The sequence below is a fragment of the Pelodiscus sinensis genome, chromosome 9 (genome assembly GCF_049634645.1).
Source record: "Pelodiscus sinensis isolate JC-2024 chromosome 9, ASM4963464v1, whole genome shotgun sequence".
In the NCBI taxonomy this organism is placed as follows: Eukaryota; Metazoa; Chordata; order Testudines; family Trionychidae; genus Pelodiscus; species Pelodiscus sinensis.
In genome coordinates this window covers 25,264,038-25,290,658 of record NC_134719.1, presented here as the reverse complement: position 1 = coordinate 25,290,658, position 26,621 = coordinate 25,264,038, and the positions used below count along the sequence as shown (strand labels likewise).

Sequence of the window (26,621 nt, the reverse complement as noted above, 5' to 3'; positions counted from 1 at the left end):
ACATACTCTGGTTTCAGTTAGGGAGCCCATCTCTCCTGCACAACTCCGACCAGTGCTTCAGGCTGTAGTGCCCCAGGATGTTGGGAAGTGGCCAGTCATATGGTGCAGGCCAGAGCTGGCAGGGGATATCCCATGGAGCTCCCCAGTGGGCGGAGCTTATTAGTAGCTGGGGGCATGGCCTGGCATAGTGCCACAGCCTACCACGGACTGGTGGTTGGGGACTGCTGCTGTGCTGTAGTCATCCCTTCTTGTGTCTCTGTATTTATTATAAGGCTCTCTCTGAGGACTAATGCACCTTAACTCCCAAACTACATTTTAAATCTCTGTGTAACACTATTTGTTTCCCAAGAATGATGTTATAAGTGTATTTTATTAAGGTGTTGTTTTTTGTTTTGTTTTTTTTAAATCAGACACTGGAGACTGTGAAGCTAGATTTCAGATTTTAAAATAGTTTACTATCTTGTGGTCAGAGAGAAGTTTTTAATTGTTACATTCAAGTAATTACTGGCTACTTCAGAGAAAAGTCTTTTGGTGTTTGTTTATGGAGCCTCTCTAACCAAAGAAGTGCAAATTCACATGGAGGTACAAGTATTGTGTTTATCAAATGAAACTTACTAGCAATTGTCAGTCTATATTCATTCAGCCACTAATATAAAGACATTTAAGAGGATTTGCGTAACTTTACGTTTTTGGTGTAACTCATTAAAACTTAAATGATTTGCATTGTTATAAATTACGAACAAGATATGTAATTGTTTTCTATTTTTTCCATTGAGCAGTACATCCAAAGTTACTGAAAAGACCAAAATTACTAGATAGGATATATGTTTCCTCAGAGAAAAACAGAAAATGGTATATTTCAGGGCTCTTGCCCACTCTGGAACTCTGAGTGCAGAAGGTGAGGGCCCTCAAAAAGAAAAAGAAAAAAAAAAAAACCACCTTTGCTTCTACAGACACTGGTTACAAAAACTTCCCCCCAGAATCATAATACAGAAATTTTGGGGAATCACTGCCTCTATCAAGTGATTTTTATCCCTACAAAATCAGGGGTGAACATTTGAACCCACCCTTGGGTACCCCAAGCTCTTTTGCTCTAAAAGAGCTTGAAAAAAGAAAAGAGGAAAACAAGCTGCAGTCTCTACTAGCTGACCTCTCAGTCTGAGGCATGCAGATACAGACAGACCTTCCAGAATACAAGAATCAGATCATCCCCTTATAAAAAGTGATTTTTTTAATTACAGAACAAAAGATAAACTTGATAAAGCATACTTGGTTGCTAGATGTTGCAGAGCAACAAATGAAAACAAAACAAAGTCAAGTCTCTGGGCTCAGTGCTAGCGGGTAAATGGGGAGGTGAGGCATAGATTCACACAGAGCAGTTCAAATCAAATCACAAAATAAAGAAAAATTACCCTCAATATGACTAGATTCACTTTTCCCTTTACTTATCTCCAGTTTATTCTTTATTCAGTCCACTCCCGTGCCCCAAATTCCTTGGAGACATGGTAGTCCTGCCTGGGTTTAAATCATTCTGTGTCTCTCAGCTCCTGGTTTTTCTCTCCCACAGAAAGGGTACGTCTAGACTACAGCCAGTACTTTTGAAAAAGCACAGTTTGCATTACATAGTGTCTTTTTTTGAAAGAGCACTTTCAAAAAAAGGCGTTATTCCTCGTAAAATGAGGTTTTCCACAGTCAAAAAGACTGCTGTGTTTTTATGATTTAATTTCAAAAGAATGCAGCAGTAGTCTAGACACAGGTGAAGTTTTTTCAAAAAAAGGTCACTTTTTCGAAAAAACCCTGTAGTCTAGACACACCCAAAGAAAGCAGGCAAGCAATCTATATCCAATTCAGATTTCAACCCTCTATCTCAATTGGTTTTCCTGGCCAACACTTTTGCTAGCTACCTGAGTTTAACCCCTTAGTCACCAGGTGCTGGTCAGCACTCCTCTTATCCATTACACTACAGTATATGTGTGTGAGATTTTTAAAAAGAAAAGTGAACAGAATAACTTTATTATTAAAGCATGCAATCATCATCGAGACATTAAGATACAATTAAATAATCAGAGAGCTGATATTGTTTATGGTGAGGTTAGGATAATTAAGCTTTTTCACATTTGCACATGGCCAGGATTTAGGAAACGATGCTGTATATTTTAAAAGAAGATTGTAAATATGTTCCTTGGAGAAGGTACTGACTTCCATATGCAACATATACCTACTTCTCCCACAGAAATCCGTGAGAGTTGGGATTCTTAGCTGTTAGCAGTATTAGAGCTTTTGAACAGTGCTGTGCACATTAAAACATTAAAGAATTAATATTTAGACATACAACATTGCTCTTGAGAAACTGCATCAGTATTTCTCTGTAGCCATCAGATGAGTTAGTTTAATGTGAAGAATGGATAAACACTATTTATATGCCTATTTGTTGAGTGCCAGCTGAAGTTCAAATACAAAGGTAAAAAATGTGTGTAAAGAGTAAAATGAATAAAAAAACTATGCCAGTGAAAATACTATGGGTTTCTTTTCTGGGAGAGACGATAGTATGATATACACACAAATAGTACAATAAATTGATTTAAAGAAAATCAGATACTGTGTATTCTTTTAACCACATGTGTTACAATCTACTAAGTGGTTGTAGTCCAAGAAGATATTGGCAACATTTATACAATAAAAGGGAAGTTGCAGAAGTTCTGGGGAAAGTGCACCTGAAGAAATGACTGAAAAATGCTTGTGTATCGTTAGCTTGTTTCAGTTTTAATATTAGTAGATTTGACGTAAGGCAGGGCTACTCAACACGTGGCCTGTGGACCACACGTGGCCTGCTGCCTATTTGTTTGCGGCCCATGGGTGGGAGTGAAAACAAAACAGTAGTCAATATAATGATCTTCTGTTGATATGTGTTTAGTAGTTAAATTCCTGGACTGTCATTGCTCATTAAAAGTGCTGTCATATGGGTGGAAATCGGGTAAATATTGCATTTTATTAATATCAGCAGAACTGACTTAAATGGGGCCTTCATGTTGTGTAGTCTTGCCTTAATCTTTGTATTCATGCCCATCAGTGTGAAAGAAGCTATTTGCATATATATTTGCATGAATATGCAACCGCACTTAAGTTGCAGCCCTCAACATGTGCTGTGAGTATCATTGTGGCCTCCGGGGCTTCCAAAGTTGAGTAGCCCTGATGTAAGGCATAATAAATTTTTATTTTAAAATGACAGTTACATAAGTCTAATTGTGTGGTGTTTCATCTAAACATATTGGATTTTCTGATGTTATTCACGTGTGTGCCTGAAATATATGATGTATTGACTTAAAAATAATGCTTGGCATAATTGTACAATTAGCTTCGAAATGCATCCAATACACAACTGTCTTTCTGCCCTCAAGGAAGTTGCAGCACACTTGACAGCATAAGAAGAAATTAGCAGGATGTATGATGTGTTAATTTTTACCTTAACATTTTATTTAGGATTTCCTCCCCTCATATGCTCACAGAAAAATGACACAAAATGCAATAAGGATTTGCTTCTCATACTGCATCTCTGTGCACAGGGTTTACAACTTTTGTCTCTCCTGATTAAATGCAGTTGGCCACCTAGTGGCAAATTTGTGTGCTTTCATCTAATCCTTTATAAATGTGTTATAATTCACTGTTACGTGGTACATTTTAATGCAGCAGAGGGGTAGCCGTTTTAGCCTGTAAGAGGACTAAACTTAAAAAACAACAAATGGTCTAGTAGAATCTTAAAGACTGACAAAACATGTAGATGGTATCATGTGCTTTCATGGGCATAACCCACTTCTGCAGGTTTACCGTCCCTGAAGCCATGGCAAGAAATCTTCCAATGTTTGGCATTGCATCTTCACTGACTTATTTTCTCAACTTTTTCCAGAAAATGGTGCAGTGGTGTATTCTTACCCTGAGAACTTGCTTGAATTAGTAAGCTTTCATAGTGTAACTGCAAACTTGTTTTGCTTTACATAAAATGAAACATGGATTTAGAAGGCAGGTATTTTGAATAATCTCCTATGTTTCATACATAGGCATTTCTCAATAAAATTACTAACAAAGAACAAATGGATTTATAAATACAAGCAGACTTATATTTTGCCTTTTTTTTCCAATAAGGATTTTAAAATACCTGGTAATCCAGCACTGAAGATTCCTCTAGTTACTGTATTTGATGCTTTAGATGTAGACATGGAAGAAGATGAGCTGAAGACAAGAGGTAATGAAACTGGAGCAGTAACTGTCAACTAATTCCACCTGTATGTGTATATCTTTGAATCCATTCCCCAGGTGTTTAGAAATTACTTGTTTTCCAGCTGGAAATATTTTCCCCAATTCTAAGAGCTGCCAACTATAGCTTAATTTCCATTTTTTCAGAGTAGAGGCTCTCATGATGTCATTTTTGGTAATCACTCACTGATAAAGAAAGCAGTTATGATGTTTACTGTAGTTGATAATTTTCATTGGGCTAAAATTTGTGTCATAGCCATGCTGGTAACAGGGTACTTATGGCAAAATTTGTTTTAATGTTTTTGCTTCTTTTAAAAGATGCCGTATGAATGCTTTCTGCATACTGGTTAGCATGTTGGGCCTACAGTTGCCAGGACTCCTTTTTTTTTTTTTTTTTTTTTTAAAGTTGGTAATGGAGCTGGAACTCAAAGGCTGGCTGTCTAAATGTTAACCTAGCATGGTTATTATATAATGGAAAATGGGGTAAAGGAAAAGTGTAGTGAAACTCTTAAAACTAATAGGGATTTTTGTCGTTAAACACTTTGTAAAGAATAAATTTTGTTTACTATTTCCTTCAGTTTATCTCCTGGCTGCATTTTAATGAGTTGCTTTGTTGAGACACCAGTGAATGTGTTAAGGCAGTTCTTCTTGTATAAGCTTTGGGGAAATATTTCTATCTCATGGTCCTGGTTTCTCTTTTCTTTTCTCTGTTCTCCCTTAACTAAGCTAGCAATAGCTTTCTGCCATTCAGCCTCCCTGTAGTTGGCCCAAAGCCTTTTCCTTTGCAGCTCTTACCATCTGGCATTGTCTTCTTGTGTGTGTCTACCTCACTGATTCACCATCTGCTCTTAAATCTTTGAAAAACCTGTTTTCCTGTCAGTACGTTAGTTTCTCTCCTCCTGCTTTTATTTATATTTAACCCTATGAATTGTTTTGGGGATATATTTTATATTAATGTTGCTGTACAGATAAAGTTGTATCTGTTTCCCATTAGCTGTAGTGGAGTTTATGTATATAGCTGCTCCCCGAGTTATGACCACTTCCACTTACGACCATCCGCACTTACAACCAAAGTGGTTGTAAATGCAGATCCGAGTTACGAACAGCGTGGTCGCCATGTAACTCTATGGGATCCGAGTTACGAACACTTCGAGTTACGGACCAAGTGTTGGTCCATAACTTGTTCGTAACTCGGGGAGCGGCTGTACTGTTATATAATCTAAATATCATTGCACAAATTAAAGGTCTTGAAAAGTTATTGATAAATCCTCCTTAAAAAAAATCATCTGTTGGTTATATAATTAACGACTGTAGCCCTCATTTATATGCAGGCAAATAGTAGAACTGGTATACTGATTAAATGCAAGTACAGTAAAACTCCTGATAGTCCGGCACCAACTGGAACCCGGAAGCGCTCCGGCCAGCCGGACAATTGGAGCTGCTCTGCCCCCGGCTTCCCCAAGTCAGCCACTGGTCAGTTTCAGCAGCGACTGACTTGGGGGAGCTGGGAGCAGAGCAGCTGGGGTGCTGCCGGATTTGTCCCGCAGTGCCTACCCTCACCTGAGCGGCGGCGGACTTGGGGAAGCCAGGGCAGAGTAGCTGGGGTGCTGCCCTCTCCCATGCCGCGCAGTTCCCTGCCGATCCCCCCCCCCCCCCCCGCAGACCCCTCATAGCCCCCCTTCCGGCATATCCAATAATCCGGCACCCCCTGGGTCCTAAAGGTGCCAGATTATCGGAAGTTTACTATAAAATGTAAACATTTCAAACCCTTATCTTTATAATCTTCAAATCCAGGTCTCTCTCTCTCCCACCCACGAAAGAAAAGATAAAATAAAATCTACTCACACTAGGTATTCTAATCAACCAACAGAAAAACAGAAGTTGAGATATTTTATCGGTTTAGGAATCAAATTCTACTTCGTTTAACCTGTGACTCCCGTTAGTCTCTAAAGCCGTGGTCCCCAACACGGTGCCCACGGGCGCCATGGCGCCCGTGGGGGCATTTCAATGCACCTGTCAGGTGCTCGGGGCTGGCCTGGCCCCGGGCACATGGCGCACGGGCGCTTGCGGGGGGAGTGCGCTCGGCGGGGGGAGCGCCGGGCGCGCGGCACTCGGCGGGAGGGGGCGGAGGGGGAGCCCCGGACGCGCGGCGCTCGGCGGGGGGGAGCGCCAGCCCCGGGCACTCGGCGGGAGGGGGGGAGCGCTGGCCCCGGGCACGTGGCACTCGGCGGGGGGGGGGAGGGAGCGCCGGCCCCGGGCATGTGGTCCTTGGAGGGGGCCCTGCCCCCGGGCGCACAGCTATGGGGGGGGGCCGTCCCCGGGCGTGCAAGTGTCCCCGCCCCCTGGCGCCTGGCGGGCAAACGGCCACGCCCCCTGGTGCCCGACAACCTCAAAAGGTTGGGGACCACTGCTCTAAAGGGTTATGGAGGTGTAACTGGGAGCAAAAAATGACTAATAAATCTTTGGGTAGAATATTACTTTTCTCCATAGTTCTTTTTAAATTTTAGCTTGGCTTATGTATTTTTCTTATTTACAGGTCTTACAGGATTGAAAAATATTGGAAACACTTGTTACATGAATGCAGCTTTACAAGCTCTTTCCAATTGGTAAGGAAAATGACTGTTACAGATACCTACTTTAAGGTTATATTTATCTGCATGTTTTCAGTTGTAAACCTGATCCTCAAAAAAGTCTTCAGTTTAAGTTTTAGAAAAATTGTATCAATATAAACCTTATTCTGATGTGTTTGGTAGCTTTATCCTTCAATAGTGTGAATAGTGCTAGTGAAATGAATGTATTATGGAAGAGTTGTAGGATATGTATATAGTTTAGTTTATCTGTGGGTTTGTTTTCCCTCTAATGCATTTCCCTTCTAATATCTTACAGCCCTCAATCAAAAATATTAGTTCTAAAAATTAAAAAGAGAATTGGTGATTAATAGCCAGGTCTTCTTTTCAGTGTAGGACCATTCTTTGAGTTGTTTTTTTGTTTTCCTGCCAGCAAAAAAATGTGATGTGTGGGGCATTTGCAAGCTTTGAATTCCTATGTTGTTTTCCAGTCTGAAAAGTTTAAGTGGCTACTTACAGTAGCTAAAATGACATGGCATTGTGTAGTCTTTTAGCAACATAAGTTTAAATTAGCAAATGTTATAAAAGCAGCTGCTATAATGCTTAAAAATTTGAACTACTTGGATCTTAATCTCAAAAACAGATCAAAGAATTTCAAGATCCTAATTAGATACTAAACATTCACAATGCATATTAAATAATGATAAACATTCAAAGTGAAATAGATTTTTATTTTATCTCTAAATACTCATAGATCAAAAAGCTTGAAAGTATCAGGGATATTTTGTTAATTTTTGCTTTCATTTTTTATTAAAATTTTCTCCCAATTATAAAATAGACTATCCTTCACCTTCTTTTAAAAAAAAGTAGACTGGTAATTAACCTATTTACTTAAAGTACATTATTGCTAGCTATTTCTTTTGTGTAATGAACCAAAACCTAGTCATTATGTTTAATAATTTATTGCTGATTAATAGGTTTTCTATTTGTGCCTTTACCCCCAGAACCACCTCTTAGTATGGTTTTGGAGGGGGTGCAGCAGTTGCACTGGTGGCCCAGTGGGTCTCTGCCCCCATCTGGCATTGTGGCCAAGGGCTGGATACGAGGGATTTGCAGCATTGGGGCGTTTTACCTGTGGCTGATGACCAGCAATGTGGAAAGCCCCATCCCCGGTTAGCCATTCTGTTTCTGTTATGGCCTGCCTTCCCCCTTCCTCCACCGCCCCATGGTCACTATGCAGTATAGTTGTCCTCTGTGCTCGCTGCTCACAGTGGTCACTGTTCAGTATAACTGTCCACCCTATCAGCCCCCTCCCTTTCCATGTTATGGAAAACAGTCGGATTCCAGGCACATCGCATTTTCCTGGTACAACCAAACCCTGACCTTGCTTTAAGTTAGAATAATAATACAGAAGGAGGGGCTTATAGTTATAGGTGGGCAGGCCTTTGGGGTCAGAGAGGTACCAACATTTGGTGTGTTCCTAGACTACATATATTTCTTAACAGATTGGTTGAACATATCTTTGTTAAATAAACTTCTTGATTTCCTATTGAAAGTTTGAAAGCACTGGATTACCTAACTAGTAAACAGCAGTTAAATTTAGAGTCTACAAAATGTATTATTCCAAAGAGAAATCTTAACATCAGTTTTCACTGCTCATGTAACAAATGTTCCTTAATGTGACATTATCGTTTTAGAAAAAGGAGCTAGAATAGTTTTAAGCACTTTATTACACCTGTTTCTGAGTTACTCTGCTACTTTTTTTTTGTTTGAATTACAATATACATTTTTTTCAAACTTTTTCCCTGTTTCTGGAAGCAACACCCATACAGCCATAGAGAAATTACAAACTATGGGAAACAATGAAATACACTTTTGTATTTGAAAGATCGTGTAACGTATCAAGTAAATTGCTGCAGAGACTTTTTCTCTCTAATCTCTATAGTAGTATTCTTAGGAGTCTAGTACGTACGTGTATGTAAACAATTTTTTGTCAGTAGTTATTTTTTTTAAGTTGGTACCCCTTTAAAGGTAGACTGTCAGTGTTTTCTTCCTCTTTATGATAAAGTGTAATTTTAAAGGAACAATGTACTCTCTGCGTTGCTTAAAATAATAGATATTGGAACTAATCTACCCATCTGTTTAAAAAAAAAAAATCACAATTTTCCAGATCAAGCTATTTTGTAATTCTTACCGTAAAACTAAATGTTAATTTTCAGGCATTAGATTTTCATCCTAGGAAACATGACAAGATTAGCCTGTCCTTATGGTGATATTTTTAATGCTATTCTTGTAAGCCATTAAGGAGTATTTAAAAATATATTAGCTATAAAAGTTCTCTGAAAATGTCTTGTAGCATATTACATAATCAGAAAATGCCAGTTTTCAGCCATCATGACTTCGCAGGGCAAGGATCGCAGTGACATGCCACAATCCCCCGCAAGCTACATTGCCTTGATACCCCTCAGGCTAGTGGGAACCTGTCCTTGTGAGGTGGCTCCCACTGGGCTATCCCAGTATCTCAAACTAATGCCAGGATTGGTCTGGGTAAGTCATTGTGTCACTGATAAAGTAATTTAATTAAGCAACACATGAATATTACCAGAGGGTTTAGGAAAATAAATCATTAAATGTTTATCATGTTAATGTCAGTAATTATCCTTAGCTAAAATGTTGTTAAAATGAATGTAGGACTTACATTTCTCTTAGCACTATTTAAAGAATAATAATCTTGTTTCCTTTTGTCTAATCAGCCCACCCTTGACACAGTTTTTTCTTGACTGCGGGGCTTTAGCACGAACAGATAAGAAACCAGCAATATGTAAAAGTTATCTCAAGCTTATGACAGAACTTTGGCACAAAAGCAGGTATTTACCACTTTTTTGTGGAATATATTTATATATAAACTTTGGACAGCAGCACAGCAGTGAATTTGTCTTAGCTCCAGTTGCTTTGTCCAGTGTGTGATTTTCAAAAAGTGTATTGCAGAAGTTACAGGCTTTGGATTTAATTAATTTAAAAACAATTCTCAAAGGATGTGTGATGAAGTTGGGCAAGTTAACCTTTGTTTGAGTGTAAAAGTTACACAAAAGAGGCTTTTCTGTATATTATGCGACAATTTAAAACACATGCCATTTAGCTGCTTAGAGTGATGATGGCACAATGTTTGCCTTCAGGTTGAAAGAATGATTTTCCCATTACAGCTATTCCTATAGTTGAACCCATAATGATTTCATAATGGCATTAGATTTTCATCCTAGGAAACATGACAAGATTGACTTCCTTACACAGTGAAACATGTAAGTTATAAATAAGAGCGCCCTTCTATGGATAATTGAGCCTCCAGTTTCCAGTTCTTTAAACAACCTGAGATAGAGCAAACTTTGGTTTTCTATCTGTTTCATTCAGCATCATTACATACATCTATTTCCCTCTTTCAGTGACATCCATAAATTTCAATAACTTGTTTTTTATAAATGACCCATCACTTTTGATGTTTGGAAATTGTGAGAAGAGAAAGGAGGGAAAAAAAGAGTTGCAGTGTTAGACTCTATAATAAGATCTTGTCTACCTTGGATTTGTTTAATAGTAACTGTTCTACTTTAAATGCACATTTTTCCTACATACTTCTATATGTTGACAAGACCCATTTTAACACATTGCAGTCAAAGAGCAAACAATGCTGTGGCCATACAAATCTTGAAACTCTATGCTTCCTTTTCCCCTTATCTCCTGAATTGTCTGAGAAGTGTTTTTAAGGGGTAGAGCGATCATCCCCCTTTGCTTCTTTTAAAAAAATACCTTAAGTGTTGGAATAATAGTCCTGTAGCAGTCTTAGACTAACAAAAATATATAAATAGTATCATGAGCTTTCATGGGCACAACCCACTTCTTCAGATGACAAGTCTGTCATCTGAAGAAGTGGATTGTGCCCATGAAAGCTCATGATCAGGACTCGACAAATGCACTCGCCCGCTCGCCCGTGGCAAGTAGATTTTTTCCAGCCGGCGAATGCAGGGGCGGACTGGCCCGGTGGGCCGTTGTGACGGGCTGGCTGAAGCCCGCACTACGGGCGACGCGGCCCCATCCCATCCGCCGGCTGGCAGAGGAGCAGAGCGCTGCTGGGAAAGGGGAAGTGCGGAGATTCTTTCCACCGGGCTGCCTGCTGGCGTGACCTGGCGTGACCTGGCCCCGCTGATTTTAAAGGGCTGCAGCAGCTCGGCTCTGGCCGCGTGTCCCCGGGAGCTGGCTGCAGCGTGCAGCACATCCAGGGCCCGCCCCGCCGGCTCCAGTCCTGCCACGGCCCCAGCCCCCCTTTGTCTCCGCGCTGCCCATTCCTCACACCTCCCCTGCACCCCGGATTCCCTGCTCTTCCTCTTCCTTGAGACTCTTTGGCTCTGTGCCGCCCTTACACCCCGCACTCTGCTCCCCCCAATTCCTGCCCCCCCAGTCTGTGCTGCCCATTCCCTGCACTGCTCCTAAACCCAGATCCCTTTGCCCCTCCTGTTCCCCGTGTCCCATTCTCCGTGCCTCCACCGCACCCTCACCCTGCTCCCATGATCCCTGCCCCCCAGCTCTGTGCTGCTCGTTCCCTGCACTGCCCCTAGACCCCGATCCCTCTGCTCCTCCCGTTACCCATGTCCCATTCCCCGTGCCTCAACCACACCCTGCTACCCCCGATCCCTGCATCCCTCTGGCTCTGTGCCTCCCGTTCCCCGCGCCACCCCCGTACTCCCCCACTATTCCCTGCACCCCTCTGGCTCTGTGCTGTCCCTGCACCCTGCTCCCCCTGTGGGTCGGGAGTGAAGGGTGCTTGCCCATAGGGAGGGGCTGGACAGGGCAGGGAAAAGGCTGCTGTGACCTAGCAGCAAGTGAAAGGGGGAGTTCACTTAAAGCGCCTTTGCCTTTATGGACAAAAAGAATGAAAATGCTATGTGTTATTTATAGAGCTAAAATGTCGGGACAAAAAAAAACCATTGCAAAATGCAAACATGTAAAAGACAGCAACGAAGGGGGGGGGGGCAGCAAAAAACCTTGAGCTGGCCCCTGAGGAGGGGAAGAAGCTGGGCTGGGCTGGGCTGTGGGAAGAGGGGGGGAGGGGAAAATATGGAGAAGGGGCTTGTGCAGAGGGGAGGAGGTCGGTAGAAGAATAAGAAGAAGAAAGGGGAAGGCATCAAGGGACAGGGTGCAGGAGAGACAAATGCCAGGGGGCCAAGTGCAGACAATGAGGAAAAGGGCAGGAGGGGAGGTGTCAGTGGGAGGGGGGACAGGGTGATGCTGGGAGAGGAGAAGGTAAGGGCACTGGGGGCTAGAGGAGGAGGGGGAGATGCTGAGAGAAGGCTTGAAAGAAGGGGTGGGCATGAGAAAGGCAAGGATGGAGCAAGGCATCTGTGAGGGCACAGGGGCATAAGGGGAATGGGGGCAAAGGGTGGTGAGGGGGTGGGTATCGGGAAAAGAGAGCAAAGGGGGCAGGGGCAGTGAGGGAAGGGGGAGGCACCAGAAAAGTGCAGGTGCCAAGGGATTCTGGGTGTGAAGCAGAAGGGCAGACACCTGCAGGGGAGGGACCAGCACCAGAGGGGAGAGGCAGGGCAGGTGTGGAGAGGGAGGTTTTAGGAGAGGGGATGAGGAGGGGTAGCTCACATGAGCTACTGGAGGAGTGGGCACAGGGCGGAGAGAAGGGCTGGCGATGGGGGCAGGTCTCAGGAAGGCTGAGGGCAGTGAGATGGACAGGAGTCAGGACAGCAGAGGGTGAGGGATTGGGGGGCAGCAGGCACCAGGGGAGCTGATGGAGCAAAGGGAGGAGACATGGCAGCAGAGAGAAAAGGTAGAAGTTTATAAGATATTTATGAATAACCTGGGTGATATTTATTAATAACTTATTATTAATTACTGTTCTTATTCTTATTAGGAATTTATGCCATTAAAAAAAAACACTTTTTGTAGGGGAGGGTGGCGAGTCCCTTTTTTGTCTGGCGAGTAGGGTTTTCCATAATTTGTCGATCCCTGCTCATGATGATATATATTTTTTATTAGTCTCTAAGGTGCTACAGGACCATTGTTGTTTTTTAAGGGTTGTTTTGTGGGGTTTTTTTTTTTTTTTTTAGTTACACACTAACATGGCTACCCCTCTGAGACTTCTAAAATGTAGGTGGAATTAACTTTTTTTTTTAAAGAACAATTAACAGTTTATGCTAAAATTCAGATTGGTGCATAATTTCCTTCCCATTCCTTCTTTTCAAAAAGGTTTCACTTTTGGTATTGGATATGGTTAAGAGACTCAAATATGTATTGATGATTGTCCTTGTGGTGTATCTTGTATCCTGGGGTCAGTTACACAGCATTCTTGTGCCTATGCTACTACCCAGCCTCCCTTCTGTGGGCCTTACTCAGTGTATAAACTACAACTTCTTTGTGAAGTTGACGCTGTATCCATTTGATATCAGCCTTTTTTATTTCAAAAGGAAGCTTGATACTCGACAGATAAACTTATCTCCTTGCATTGACTGTGTGGCAAATAAATACTCCTTAATATTTTAAACAGGACTTTGGAGGAAGTTGATGTCTCATGCATACCAAATTAATTCCTTGCTGTATTGCCAATTAATTTTGTTTGGACTTGTTTCAAGGCCTTTAAACAAAAACCCCAGTTTCACATATTTGGTTTTCCTATGCTGTGAGAAAAATATATGTTTGTATTCATTACCCATCTTCCCCTTCCCCATAGCCCCCCAAAAGACACAATTACATTGGGATAAGAATAATATGTTTGAAATTTGTTAAAATGTGTCTTATGGTGATCAAGCTGATTATGATGATACCAGTGAAGAAGTTGCAGGCCATTTAATTTTTTCACAAACTTTTCTTTCCTAGACCTGGTTCTGTTGTTCCTACTAATTTGTTTCAAGGAATTAAAACAATTAATCCAATGTTTCGAGGCTACTCCCAACAGGTAAACCTTTCTTAGTATTATCCAGTATTATGATAATGAAATGTCAAAAGGAATACTGCATGATTGAGGTAGATTAAATTGTCAGATTCAAAACTTCATAAAGTGGAAAAAATATGTATTTAAATCAGGGGTGAACCATACAAAAATGGTGGTCACTGGAATTAGTCCCTGGTGTACCAACACGGCTATTTTTACCTGCGCCTCCACAGGCAGATTGTTATTCATGGCCAATTGGAGCAGCAGGAAGTGGTCTGGACCAGGACACAGCTTCCCATCACTCTCATTAGCCATGAACACTGATCCATGGCCAATGAGAGCTGCAATCGCCCAATACCTGTAGAGGCGCAGGTAAATATAGAGGTGGAGGCCTCCCAGGGACTAACCCTGTCGACCGTATCTGGCCCATGGATCGGAATTCGCTGACCCTTGATTTAAATCAAGCTAATCATAAATTTAGTTTTTATCTTTCCATCCTTTAAAACTATATCCCCTAAAACTCCTCACTATAGCTTTTCTGAATTGCAGACTTCTGTGTTGAATTCAGCTAAAATTGCTGAAAGGCTCTGTGATGCTTATGAATGTCTCCTAAACAGCAGGATGGTTAATATCAGAAATTTGTCATCTGAAAGTAGCTGGCGCTCATGCTGTTCTGAGAAAGTGGTGAAAAGGTCTTTCTAAGCAAACAATAAAGAATATAATAGAGCAAACTTTTATCATATTAACTTTACTGTTTGAATATTTTTAAGCTGAGTTGGTAATCCAGAATGAACTTCCCTTGTCCAGCACCCTCAGGACCTGACCACTTCCAAATCAGGGAATTTGCTAGACCAAGAGTGGTTAATGCAAGCCTCTCTACTGCTTCCTTGCCCCCCACCCCCCACTCTCTGGGCTCCAATCCTGGCTCTTGACTGTGGGGCTTCATAACCACCCCGTCTCTTCTCCTAAACCCCCTGTCCCTGCTCGTTCTCCCTCCTTCTCTCCCTAAGCTTGACCACCACAGATCGGCTGATTGTGGTGCACTGGAAGCTCTGGGAAGATGGGGAAGGAGTTGCTAAGCATGGAACTGCCAGTACGTGGAGGGGCAGGGTAGAGTTGGGGAGCTTGGTGCCAATTTCTCTCCATAAGTGCTCTAGCCCAGAGCACCCATGGGGTCACTGATGATGCTGGACCAGGGATGTTGCCTGATGAGGGAATCTTGGATTATAGAGGTTCATTTTTTTGTTTTGTTTAGAGACAATGAGCCTCACATTGTTGCTTTTCTTTTGAATGTTTACAGTGTGATGGTACTGAATACTTGTGTCCTACAGTTCTTGTGTAGGTGGTAATTTCTTGTAGTGCAGAAACTGGTGGTTCTGTAACTCTGCCTAGAATATAATTAATTCTTCAAAGCATCTTTAAGTGTGTGTGTTCTAACATACCTGTTTTACTGTTTAAAACGTATTTTCTTAAAAGCCCTGGTATAGGGACCATATTAATTTCTGGTTCTGTAGTAAGAACCAGAGCCTTAATAATTTTGTCAGATTCTCTTCATTGCAGTAGTTTGTTGGGAAAACTTTAGTAATTCAGTATAATAAAGTTAGCAAGTCTAATATTTGTGAAACGGAGGGTTAAACTGTACTTTTGATGTGCAAATCCTCTAAGTGTTGGAGGTTTTGTCTAGTGTTTTTTAAAATAGCAAACCTGAGAATTGTTGTAGATGCTTTTCATTATTACTGACATCCTGACTTTCCATTATGTCCAGGGTATCCACATTTTATTCATATACCTAAAGGAAGAAATTAATTCACTAAATAATGGAAAAAGACAGACTCCTTTGCAGCTTTATTAACATACATTTCCTGGAAGCTAAAATTTGGGGTGGGCATACCTTTCTATATTCTTTTAAGTATTGAAGGAGGGAGGACCCCACTGTTCTTCCTCAACAGATCACCCTACGTTACTTAGTAGGTCTTACGGTGGCTGCTTAAACATAGCAGTGTTTAAGCAGTGTTAAACATAGTAACAGGGTAGGCTTGACCATCAATAGCACTTCCTGCTGGTCACTCAGGGTATGTCTACACTACAGAGTTTTGTCGGACAAACAGACATTTTTCTAACACAACCTGCATTTCGTCCACACTGCTATTGCGTTCTTCCAAAATAAAATAGAAAGAACAAAGGGGTTTTTCCAACAGCGGTACTCCTCTTTCTACAAAGAAGAATGCCTTTTCCAAAAGAGCTCTTTCTGAAAAAGGTGTGTGTGGATGGGGAGGAGGGGATTTTTTTGAAAGATGAGGCCTCCAGGAAATAACACAGGTGCCCTGGTGGACACTCTGTCCAAATTAATCAGGACTCTATAGTTCCTATCTCCTGACCCCTCTTAAATCTGCAGGCACCCTGGACAAGCCTTGTGGCAGGAAGCCAGCCCGAGAGCAGCACCTCATCGCGTGGCTCTCCCTGTCACAGACCTTGCCGCTCATGTCCTAGCCTCAAGCTCCCTGCAACCTCCCTGGCCCTCGTAGGGAGCAGCCCCAGGGGTCCCAGGACCCACCCAGGGGGACCAAGAGGCAGGCATCCTCCTTGTCCGGGGCAGAGATCCTGTCCCTTCTCGAATTGTGGAGCGAGGAGGACACCTTGCAGGATCTCCACACCAAGAGGTGCAACGCCGACATCTATGAGCACATGGCCAAGTCCCTGGAGGAGTGCGAACACCCACCCAGGACCTTGGAACTGGTCCAGAGTAAGGTCAGGGAGCTCCGCCAGGGATATGTCCCGGCTACAGTGCATAGCTCGCACTTAGGGGCAGGACCCTATAACCAGGAGCTGCACCAGATCCTGGGCGGTGTGGAAACGTCTTCCCCACCTGTTGTGGTGGACTCAGGCCTCCAGACCCCTGTTGTCTCTTGGCTGGAGGTCATGGTGGAGGAGGAGCAGGAGGACCAGGGCCAGCAGAGGAGGAGGAGACGGAGACCATGACCCTGTCCCTGGAGCCGGTGCATATGAGCCAGGACATCTTCCAGGCCTCGTTGGAATCTAGGGAGGGATTTGCAGGTGAGTGGTCTTAGTTTGTCTCTCACACAGGGCGGGGAGGCTGGTGCACAGGGAGCGGAAGGCAAGTGGTGCTCGGGCTTCTCGGGCTGGACATTGTGCTGCGGTTCGCACACATGGAACTATGTGCAGCATTAGTGTGCAGCACGTGGTCACAGCAAGCAGCCCCTGAGCACGGGTGGGATCCAGCTGTCAGGCTCAGAGGAGGCTACACATGTCCTGCCATGGGGTGGGGGGCTCTCCTAGCCCCTGCCACGGCTGGAAGCAGGCTATCCAGAAGGGCGCAGGCATGACTCCAGAGGCACTGAGGAGTACCGCACATAGCACACGGGCATGCCTACATGTGCGAGGCACCATCCATTCCTGCGGGCAGCGCTGCAAGCCTCAGGTGTGTGTGCGGACACCAGGGAGGGCCAGGCTCCTCTGACACCCATGAGGGGATCCCACTATGGCTGGACACTTCCCTTGCCTGCTTGTCTGTGGGCCATGGTGGGGTTGGGAAGAGGGCAGCATAGTCCCCTGGGTACTTGGGGGCCCCTGTGAGGCATGGCCCACTGTGCAGGCCACATATGACCTTGCTCCCAGGATATCTCCCTCCTCTGCCCTGAGGACTGTTGGTTGCTGCTCACAGAGAAGGGCACGGCCGCAGGGACAGTGTCTGCATGGATGACTGACTGCCTCTCCCTTGTTGTGTTCTCCACAGCCAGACCAGCTGGGACTGAGGGGTGAGCCACACCACCAGAGCCAGCCACCAGAGCCTGGAGGAGCTGAAGGCATGCCAGGGTCCAGGAAGACTTCATGCGCCAGTGCTTGGGACCAGCTCATGCAGCGGTGTGATAACATGTGTGCCATCATGTCACGCCTGATGGCACAACCACCTGCTGTCGCTGCTCCTGGCTTCCACCCTCCTGCCCCCCATGCGATGCTTCTGCTCCTTTCCCAGGTGATTCCCATGCCCACTCCCCAAGGCTGTGTTTACATTGGCAATTATTTGCACAAAAGCACCGCTTTTGCGGAAAAATTCATGCTGCATGTCTACACTGGCGGGGAGTTCTTACGCAAGAACACTGACGTTCTAATATGTGAAATTAGTGCTTCTTGCGCAACAGCTATGATGTTCCCGCTCAGGAGAAAGCCCTCTTGCGCAACTGTTCTTGTCCAAGAGGTCAGTGTAGACAGGCAACATGAATTTCTTGAGCAAGAGAGCGTCTACACTGGCACGGATGCTTTTGCGGAAAAGCACATCTCTTGCACAAAAGCACATGCCAGTGTAGACGCTCTCTTGTGCAAATACTTTAACGCAAAAACTCTTGCGTTAAAAGTATTTGCGCAAAATCTTGCCAATGTAGACGTAGCTCAAGTGATGCTCATGGCCTTGCCCCTGCCATCCCTGACCCCATTCCCCCCCCCCCCCCCCCATCCCGCCTGTGGTCCCTGGATCCAACCCCAGCTCTGACGAGGTCCTCGCCCTCGAGGTGGCATATCTTGCTGCCCCCTCCAGGTTATGAGCCCTCTTCCCCCGCCAACCTTTTTTGAGGGCAAAATAAATACAGACTTCATTTTGTTCACAACCAAATAAGTGTCTTTATTTTGAGGTCAGGGAAGAGGTGAAGGGAGGGGTTGTAGTGGGGAAGGGATAGAACTGCAAGCAGAGGCCCCTGGTGGGGAGGCCCTGGGGAGAGTTACTGGGGTGCTTGAGAGAACCTCTACCTCAGGGCCCCCTTGATGTGCACCCCGGGCTGATGGGCCTGTTGGATGGCAGCTGTCATCGGCTTCTGGAAGGCTGCTGGAAGGTGATGTCTGGCGTCTGCCCATCACCCTGGAAGGAAGGCCTCCCCCTTCCTCTCCACGATGTTGTGGAGGATACAACATGCCATGACCACTTTGGGGATGTAGCGCTCCCCCATGTCCAGGCAGGTCAGGAGGCACCTGACTCACTCCTTGAGGAAACTGAAGGCACACTCGACCTGGATCCAGGCCCAATTCAGGCGGGCATTAAATTGATCCCTGTGGGGTCCAGGTGTCCGGAATATGGCTTCATTAGCCACAGCATGAGGGAGTAGGCCACATCCCCCACGATGCACAGTGGCATCTGCACATCCCCAACCACAAAGGGGAAGAATGTGCCCGCCTCCAACTTCCCGTACAAGCTGGAGTTTCTGAAGATGCAGGCATCATATGTCCTGCTTGACCACTTAACAAATGTCTGTGAACTGTCCACGGTGGACAGCTAGGGCCTGCAGCACCATAGAAAAATAGCCCTTCCTATTAATATACTGGGCCACTCGATATTCTGGTGCTCGGATCAGAATGTGGGTCCTATATATGGCTCCATCGCAGTTTGGGAACCCCAGGGCAGCAAATTCGGCCATGATTTGGTCCAGGTCTCACAGGTGGATGACCCTCCACAGCAGAATTGAGTTAATGGTACTCACCACCTGCAGAAGCAAACAAACAAACACAAAAAACAGAGAATGAGTCAGGGATTCCCCCCCTTCTCTCCCCCTCCAAATACCCCAGGAGCCACCCCCTATGTGGACATCCCCCCCAGCAGAAGGGCTGTGTGAAGACAGGAAGGCACAACTTCCCAGAGATGGTGTCAGCCGATGGTCAGGGCTGTGTGTGTGTGTGTATATATGTTACTGAGAGAAGGTTTAACGTCCGTGCCTTTACCGCTAGGACCGGGGTCCCGTCACGGAGGGCAGCCAACAGGCTGACAGACGCCCCAGAATTTTATAGGAAGAGCTTATTACATATCAGATTTCAGCTGCTAGGATACAGGATCCCTTCGCAGCGGGCAGTCTAGGGAGGACTGAGAGATGCCCCAACGGATCTGTCACCTGGGAGCGACACGATCCAAACGCTCAAGCTCCCCCTATACCTGTCCCTTATGACCGGCTGAAGTTCTTTTAAATTGTGCTTGGTTCTGTTATAGTACTGAAGGAGTCAGGTTAAAACTTAAACAGTTACAGGTTTATTAAAGAAGCTTATAATCATATGGTTACAATGGCTATTGCTCTATTTCTTAACTGCTAGCAAATATAGATCTTAAAAATGGTTATAAAGAAAATGAAGATAGAAAATAGAAATAATGGTACTAAGTAACAGCTTAATCTTTAAAGAGCTCTAAGTCTATGTGTACACTTAAGACAAAGGACCACATCCAGGTACAATTTTTACCCCCTTCTGTGCCTCTCGACTCCAGCGGATCAAGCCAGGGCTGGTCCCTCAATTCCTAGGAAAGACGAATACGAGGTGGTCAGGGCAGTGTGGAGGAACCTATGGAATGTGAAGTGATTATGTATTCTAGTTGCAGCACAGTTCTGTTGGATAGAACCCTATGGAACCTCGGGAGGCCAATCACCTAACCCGACCAGCAGATCAATGGTAGATTGATACTCAAAGTAAATGTGCTGCTGGACCCATCTTTATACCCATAAGGGCCCGTATCCTCTTTCTTATCTAAGATGCCAAATTGTACTGGTCTGTCTTTGTGACGCCAGTTCTTACAAGCAAATTTCAACTTAATTTACACTTGCAAGAGAGAGAACTAAATTTTAAGTACTTGACATTTTTTTACTCGGTGAGAGATTCCTCCCCCTGTGGATGGCTGTGTGTTCATATCAATATGGGTTTCAGTCAAGGGCACTCCTCAGCAGCCTCTTGGTCAGCAATTGGCATATCTCTGTTTACTGCCATTCAGGGTCACAGCAGCCTGCATATCCAGGCCTTCTGTTCAAGGCTTTTACTGCTCTGTGTGCCCTGCATGCTCCAGGCAAGCAAAGATGGATGTTACAGAGGGGTTCCTGTCTGGCTACAGATGGGGCTTCCCCCCCTACCACTCCAACCTCCCTTTCCCAAGGGTCCCCCTTTAACAGGAATCTCTCCTCTCCCTCCCTCCCCACTCTGCCCCCCCCCCCCCCCCCCCGTGTAGGGACTTTAGCTGTACCTTCATGAGGAGAGCCCCAACGATGGGTCTTCCTCACACCAAACTTATTGCCCACCAACTGGTAGCTGTTGGGGTGGCAAGCTTCCAGAGGGCAATTGTGTCCCACTTCTCCAGGGGGTTGGCGGGCTGCAGGTAGGTGTCATGTCTCCAGAGGGCAGGGGTGAGCCAGGCACACAGCTCCAAAAAGGTGTCCTTCTGCATGCAGAAGTTTTGGAGCCACTGCTGGTCATGCCACTGCTCCATGACCAGCTGGTCCCACCAGTCCAAACTGGTGTCCAGACTCCAGAAATGCCTCTCCACAGTGGCTTGTGGTTGCCAGAGTATAGCTCCCACACCCAGGGAGAGGGTCTCAGAATGAGCTCAGTGTCGAGCTCGGTCAGGACCGGGAAGCTGGCACAAAGTGCTGCAAAAATTGCAGAGTGGCCATGCGGGGCCATCACATGCCATGGGGCAGCTCTGGCTCCATGGCACCAACAGAAAAGCTGTGGCATCCAAAAAAGCTGGGCAACCACAGCAGGCACTGTGAGAGCTTTGCTGTCCCTCAAAGAGGTATGCAAGCATGCAACAGAAGCAGAGAAATGGTTGTTCAAAGGGGGGGGGGATCCCTTTTAGCATGTGTCTCTGCAAGGCTCCGGCACCAGCACTTGGAAGCAACTGGTGACCTAAAGCCCTGGCTGAAGTGGTTCCAGGTTCTCCTCTGAGTGGTTGCTCATGTGCATTTGAATTAGGTGCGCGCGTGCCTCACGCATGGTTCCCAGAGCTTTTTTTCCCCAGCAGTACCCGTCGGGCCGGGAAGTTGCCCCCTGCAGTGGCGCCGCGATAACAGCATATAAGTACCACTCCTCAGTTCCTTCTTACCGTCCATGTCGGTTGTTGGAGCTTCTCTTGTTGACTTGTTAATCCAGAGATCAGAGTTCTTTGTAATGTAAATAGATCTTTAGTCTGTTTGCATTTAATTGTATAGTTAGCACTTAGGTATTTTGAGTGTTCTCTCCCCTATGGGGGAGGGTATGCCAGGCCCACACAGTTTCAAACTCTGTGCGTCCTGTGCTAAACCGATGCCGCGTGGAGACCCCTATGACTCTTGCTTAAAGTGCCTGGGGGAGGCCCACTTGACGGACTCCTGTAAAATCTGCAGAAGTTTTAAGCCAAGAACCAAAAGGGAGAGAGATTCTCACTTAAAACTCATTTTAATAGAGTTGGCGCTTCAAATGGCACCAGAGAAGGAAGGTGCAGTCCACAGTGCACCAGCATGGGTGTGGGAAGCCCAACCGGGACCTCTCCATACCGCGGCACCAAAGCCTTCAGCACCGAGGCACCCATCCCAGTCTCTGGTGCCGAAGAAGAAAAGGGACAATAGAGGGAGATCTCTGGCCAAGAGACTGCACAAGAGCCGGCACTGGTTACATTCACCTTCTCGATCCCCCTGGCGCTGATGGGAAGATGGCACCCAGAGGCATCGCAATGACACGGTGCGGGAACATAGTCCGGAGCAGATACAGCTGCAAAGGCCATTCACGCTGGGGACCTTTGAAGCAGCGCAAGAGCTGATAGAGCTCATGGCGTCGCCACCTCAGCCCGCGCTCCCTCGGTATCGGGAGTGTTTGCCTACGGCACTGGGGGCCTCGGCGGCACTGGTAACAGCGGCAGAGCACGTATCTTGGTCACACCACCAATGGCGGTACCATCCACTACAGCGCTATGTCATACGGCACCACAGATGGGATCAGTGCTGCCAGCTACAACATCAGTACCGCCTTCGGTATCAGAGGATGTTCCACCTGCTGTGCTGCAAAGGTCACCAGGCACCGATCCTCCAGCACCGGCCACCATGCCCCCACCTAGACAAGTGCATACAGGGAAACCAGAGTCCATGGGCAGGTTTAGACAGCATCACCTCTCCAGGGCATTGCCCACGGCACCGCCATGGTCTGCATCCTAATATTCTTCGGAGTCGGAAGCTGAATCGCTACTATTCTGGTCTTCGTCGAGGATCTCATCTCGGTACCGTTCTCGTTCCCGGCACTGGCCCAGACAAGGAGACTTTCAGCAAACATGGCCTCCACAAGCTCAACCACCCTGGCCTTTTTGGACACCTTGGGCCTATCACCAATGGCAAAGTCCAGTGCCACCATCAAGAGGGTTGAGCATCCCTTCAGCCTCAGTGTCAAGGCCTCCTAAGGTGGACACTTGGCAAAGTCCATTAAGGCAGGAGCCCAGAGATGAGGCGGAAAGGGGCCAACTACAGACCTAGTTCCAGTGGAACTGACGCCAGACCACTGCCGGCCTGTGGTGGAGGAACAACAGGGCTGCAACAGAGTGTCTTCCTCATCGCCCGATGAAGCCTTGGCAGACCCGGCACCTTCAATGCCATCTATGGATGCTCATGCTCACTAAGACCTCCTGCGTAGATTGGCTACTAATCTAGGTGTCCAAGTGGAGTCAGTAGTTGAAGTCTCTGATCCCATGGTAGACGTATTGACTGCAGATACCCTGGAAAAACTGTCATTGCCTCTTAACAAAACAGTGGCTAAACGCACAACTACTCTGTGGCAAACTTTAGCATCAATCCTGCCTACCCAAAAAGGAGTAGAGAAAAGGTATTTCATCCCACAAACGGGACACAAGCACCTCTATTCTCATCCTACTCCAGGCTCAATAGTGGTACAGGCAGCGGCCCAGAAGGAAGGGCAAGCGCAACCAGTGCCTACTCCTAAGTCTAAGGAGCACAAACGCCTAGACGTAATGGGGCATAAGGTCTGTGCCACTGGGGGGTCTTCAATTGCGCATCGCAAACCAGCAGGCGATGCTCAGCAGGTATGCATATAACACGTGGCAGACGATGGACAAGTTTTGTGACCTCTTACCTGCTGACTCTAGACAAGAGTATACTGTCATGACTTATGAGGGCAGAACCATAATCCGCACGGCATTGGATGCTGTGGACTCGACAGCCTGAACCATGGCATCGGGGGTAGTCATGCACAGAGGCGCGTGGCTACAGTTGTCAGGTATATCCTAGCATGTCTAAAACACCATTCAAGACCTACCCTTCAAGGGCAAGGACCTTTTCTCTAAAAGCACGGAGTCAAGACTCCACACGAGGGTCACCCTTAGGATTCTAGGCATACATACAGCAGCTCCACAGAGACGGTCACTTAATGCCAGGGCACCCACTAGACCACAATACCCTCCAGGGGAGCAGTAGAGAGGGTCCCAAGGGGTTTCCAAGGGATGGGGTTTTTATTCCAGATATTTTCTCATCCCCAAACCAAAAGGGGGTCTCAGGCCAATCCTGGACCTCAGAGACCTCAACCAGCTCATAAAGACAATGAGGTTCAGGATGGTCACGCTCGCCTTCATTATTCCCATGTTAGAGACAGGAGACTGGTACGTGACCCTCGATTTAAGGGATGCTTATTTTCATGTAGCCATACGGCCGATGCACAGACTCTACCTAAGGTTCATGGTAGGGCATTTCCAGTTCACAGTCCTGCTCTTTGGTGTCTCCACCGCCCCGAGGACGTTCACCAAGTGCATGGTGGTGGTAGCAGCTTTCCTCAGAACACACAGAGTGCAGGTTTTCCCTTATCTGGATGACTGGCTCATCAGAGCGCGATCAAGAGATCTAATCCTCTTTCACATAGACTTAATAAAGTCTCTGTCTGGGGAGCTGGGACTTCTGATAAACGAGGAAAAGTCCATGTTAACTCCCTCGCAAGACACACAATTTGTGGGGGCACATCTGGACGCCATTGCAGGCAGAGCATCCCTTCCCACAACCAGATTCACAATATTGACACACATTATTCAGGGACTTCAGCTATCCTCCCTCATGATGGCAAGAAACTGTATGAGACTACTAGGCCATTTGGCGTCATGCATGCACGTGGTTCCCCATGTCAGACTGAGACTCAGGCCATTACAGGCATGGTTGGCCTGGTCATCCAGCCAGACTCACGCATTGGGACTCGGTGCTGTCGCTTCCACAGGAAGTACTCCAGTCACTGCACTGGTGGACTCAAGAAAGGGAAGTGTGCAAGGGTATCCCGTTCCTGAATGAGACACCCACTGTGAGACTAGTTACTGATGTTTCAGACCTAGGTTGGGAGGCTCACTTGGACCACCACAGGATGCAGGGTCTATGGAATCCTCTGGAGAGAGACCTACATATAAATGTCAGAGAGTTGAGGGCAGTTCGGAGAGCGTGCAAAATCTTCCTTCCCCACCTCTTGACCAACTCGGGGCTAGTGTATGTGGACAACACGGCAGACGTGTTTTATATAAACAAACAGGGTGGTGCTCGCACTTCTCCCCTTTGTCAAGAAGCTCTACTTCTTTGGGATTTTTGTATAGCCCATGGTATTCACCTACAGGCAATGTATCTACCAGGGAACAAGAACATCTTAGCGGACGAACTGAGCCGCTCATTCGGGACTCGAGTGGTCCATAAGGGAGGACATTATGGGGGCTCTTCCGAAGTGTCCAGCCTATTTCTTGTTCATGGTCCAAGGGTTGGGATCCACTAGTATCCAATTGGCCCAAGAGACTGCTATACGTGTTTCCCCCATTCCTGTTGATTCACAAGGTTCTCATCAGAGTCAAGAGACTCAAGCACTAGTCCTCTTAATAGCTCCAGACTGGCCCAGGCAGTTCTGGTATCCGATCCTCCTGGACATACTCCAGGACAAGCTTCAAGCCATATCTGCAGTCCCAGATGTAATCATTCAAGAGTGGGAGGTGGGGGACGTCTCTTGTACCACCCGAATGTCAAATCCGTCCATCTAACAGTGTGGCTTATCCATGGCTAACTGGTGCAGAACTAAATTATTCTGAGGCTGTGAGATCGGTACTGCTGAGTAGTAGAAAGCCTGCTACAAGGGCAGTGTACTCAGGTAAGTGGATAAGATTTTCACGGTGGGTTGAGGATACAAGTATAGATCCTAGTACAGCACCCACCCCTCTGGTGTTGGAATATATCCTGGGGCTAAGGTGGGTTGGCCTTTCCACGGCATCCATTAGGGTGCACCTTGCGGCTCTGTCGGCTTTCCACAGGGGGGAAGGGAACAGGTCCTTATTCGCGAGCCACTTGGTTAAGAGTTCCTTAAGGGTCTAGATAGGCTTTTCCCACATGTGAAACCGCCAGTGCCCCAGAGGGACCTCAGTTTAGTACTTACCAAACTCATGTCCCCACCCTTTGAACTGCTGGCCACATGGTCATTAAAGCACCTCTCCCTTAAAGTAGCATTTATAGTGGCAATTGCTTCAGCGAGGAGGGTGTCAGAGCTCAAGACGCTGACGATAGAGCCCCCTTACTTGCTCTTTTCAGCAGATAGGGTCAGTTTACGTCCCCACCCAGCATTCCTATTGAAGGTAGTGTCCGCCTTCCATATGTACCAAGACATATACTTGCCTGTGTTTTACCCAAAGCCCCATAAGTCCTCTAGGGAACAAGCCCTCCACTCTCTTGATGCCAAGAGAGCGTTATCCTTCTGTGTAGACAGAACCAGACACTTCCGCAAGTCGTCCCAACTTTTTATTTCATTTACGGAAAGGATGAGAGGGTCTCGTCCTGTATAAAGGAGTGTTACGTGTTAGCAGGCAAAGACCCGCCTCACATGATGGCCCACTCCACGTGAGCGAATGCATCCTTTACAGCGTTCGTGGCTCAGGTCCCGATTGTAAATGTCTGTAGGGCAGCCACGTGGTCCTTGGTCCATACGTTCACTGTGCATTATGCCATTACGCAGCAAGCAAGGAGTGACACAGCCCTGGGTTCTGCAGTTTTAAGTTCAGTTCTGTAACGTAATCAAAGAAAAGCGTATTAGAAAGTAGTCACTTGAATTGATTTCTGGGTTGGGCCTCTGACCACACCTCC

At 46.1% G+C, this 26,621-nt stretch overlaps 1 protein-coding gene across 8 annotated transcripts in view; it reads left to right on the top strand.

Moving 5' to 3' along the window:
• The window catches only part of USP33 (ubiquitin specific peptidase 33), a 108,390-nt gene that overhangs the window by 35,762 nt on the left and 46,007 nt on the right, over positions 1-26,621 (top strand). For 7 of the 8 annotated variants that reach the window (XR_012905932.1, XM_075936302.1, XM_006129575.4 and 4 more), the window contains 4 exons: positions 4,141-4,240; positions 6,788-6,857; positions 9,572-9,685; positions 13,689-13,767. Coding sequence is in view for 7 of the 8 variants with exons in the window: in XM_075936302.1 (XP_075792417.1) it covers positions 4,141-4,240; positions 6,788-6,857; positions 9,572-9,685; positions 13,689-13,767 (363 nt within the window). In the remaining variant the exon portion in view is untranslated. The other variant, XM_075936307.1, reaches the window with a different exon arrangement.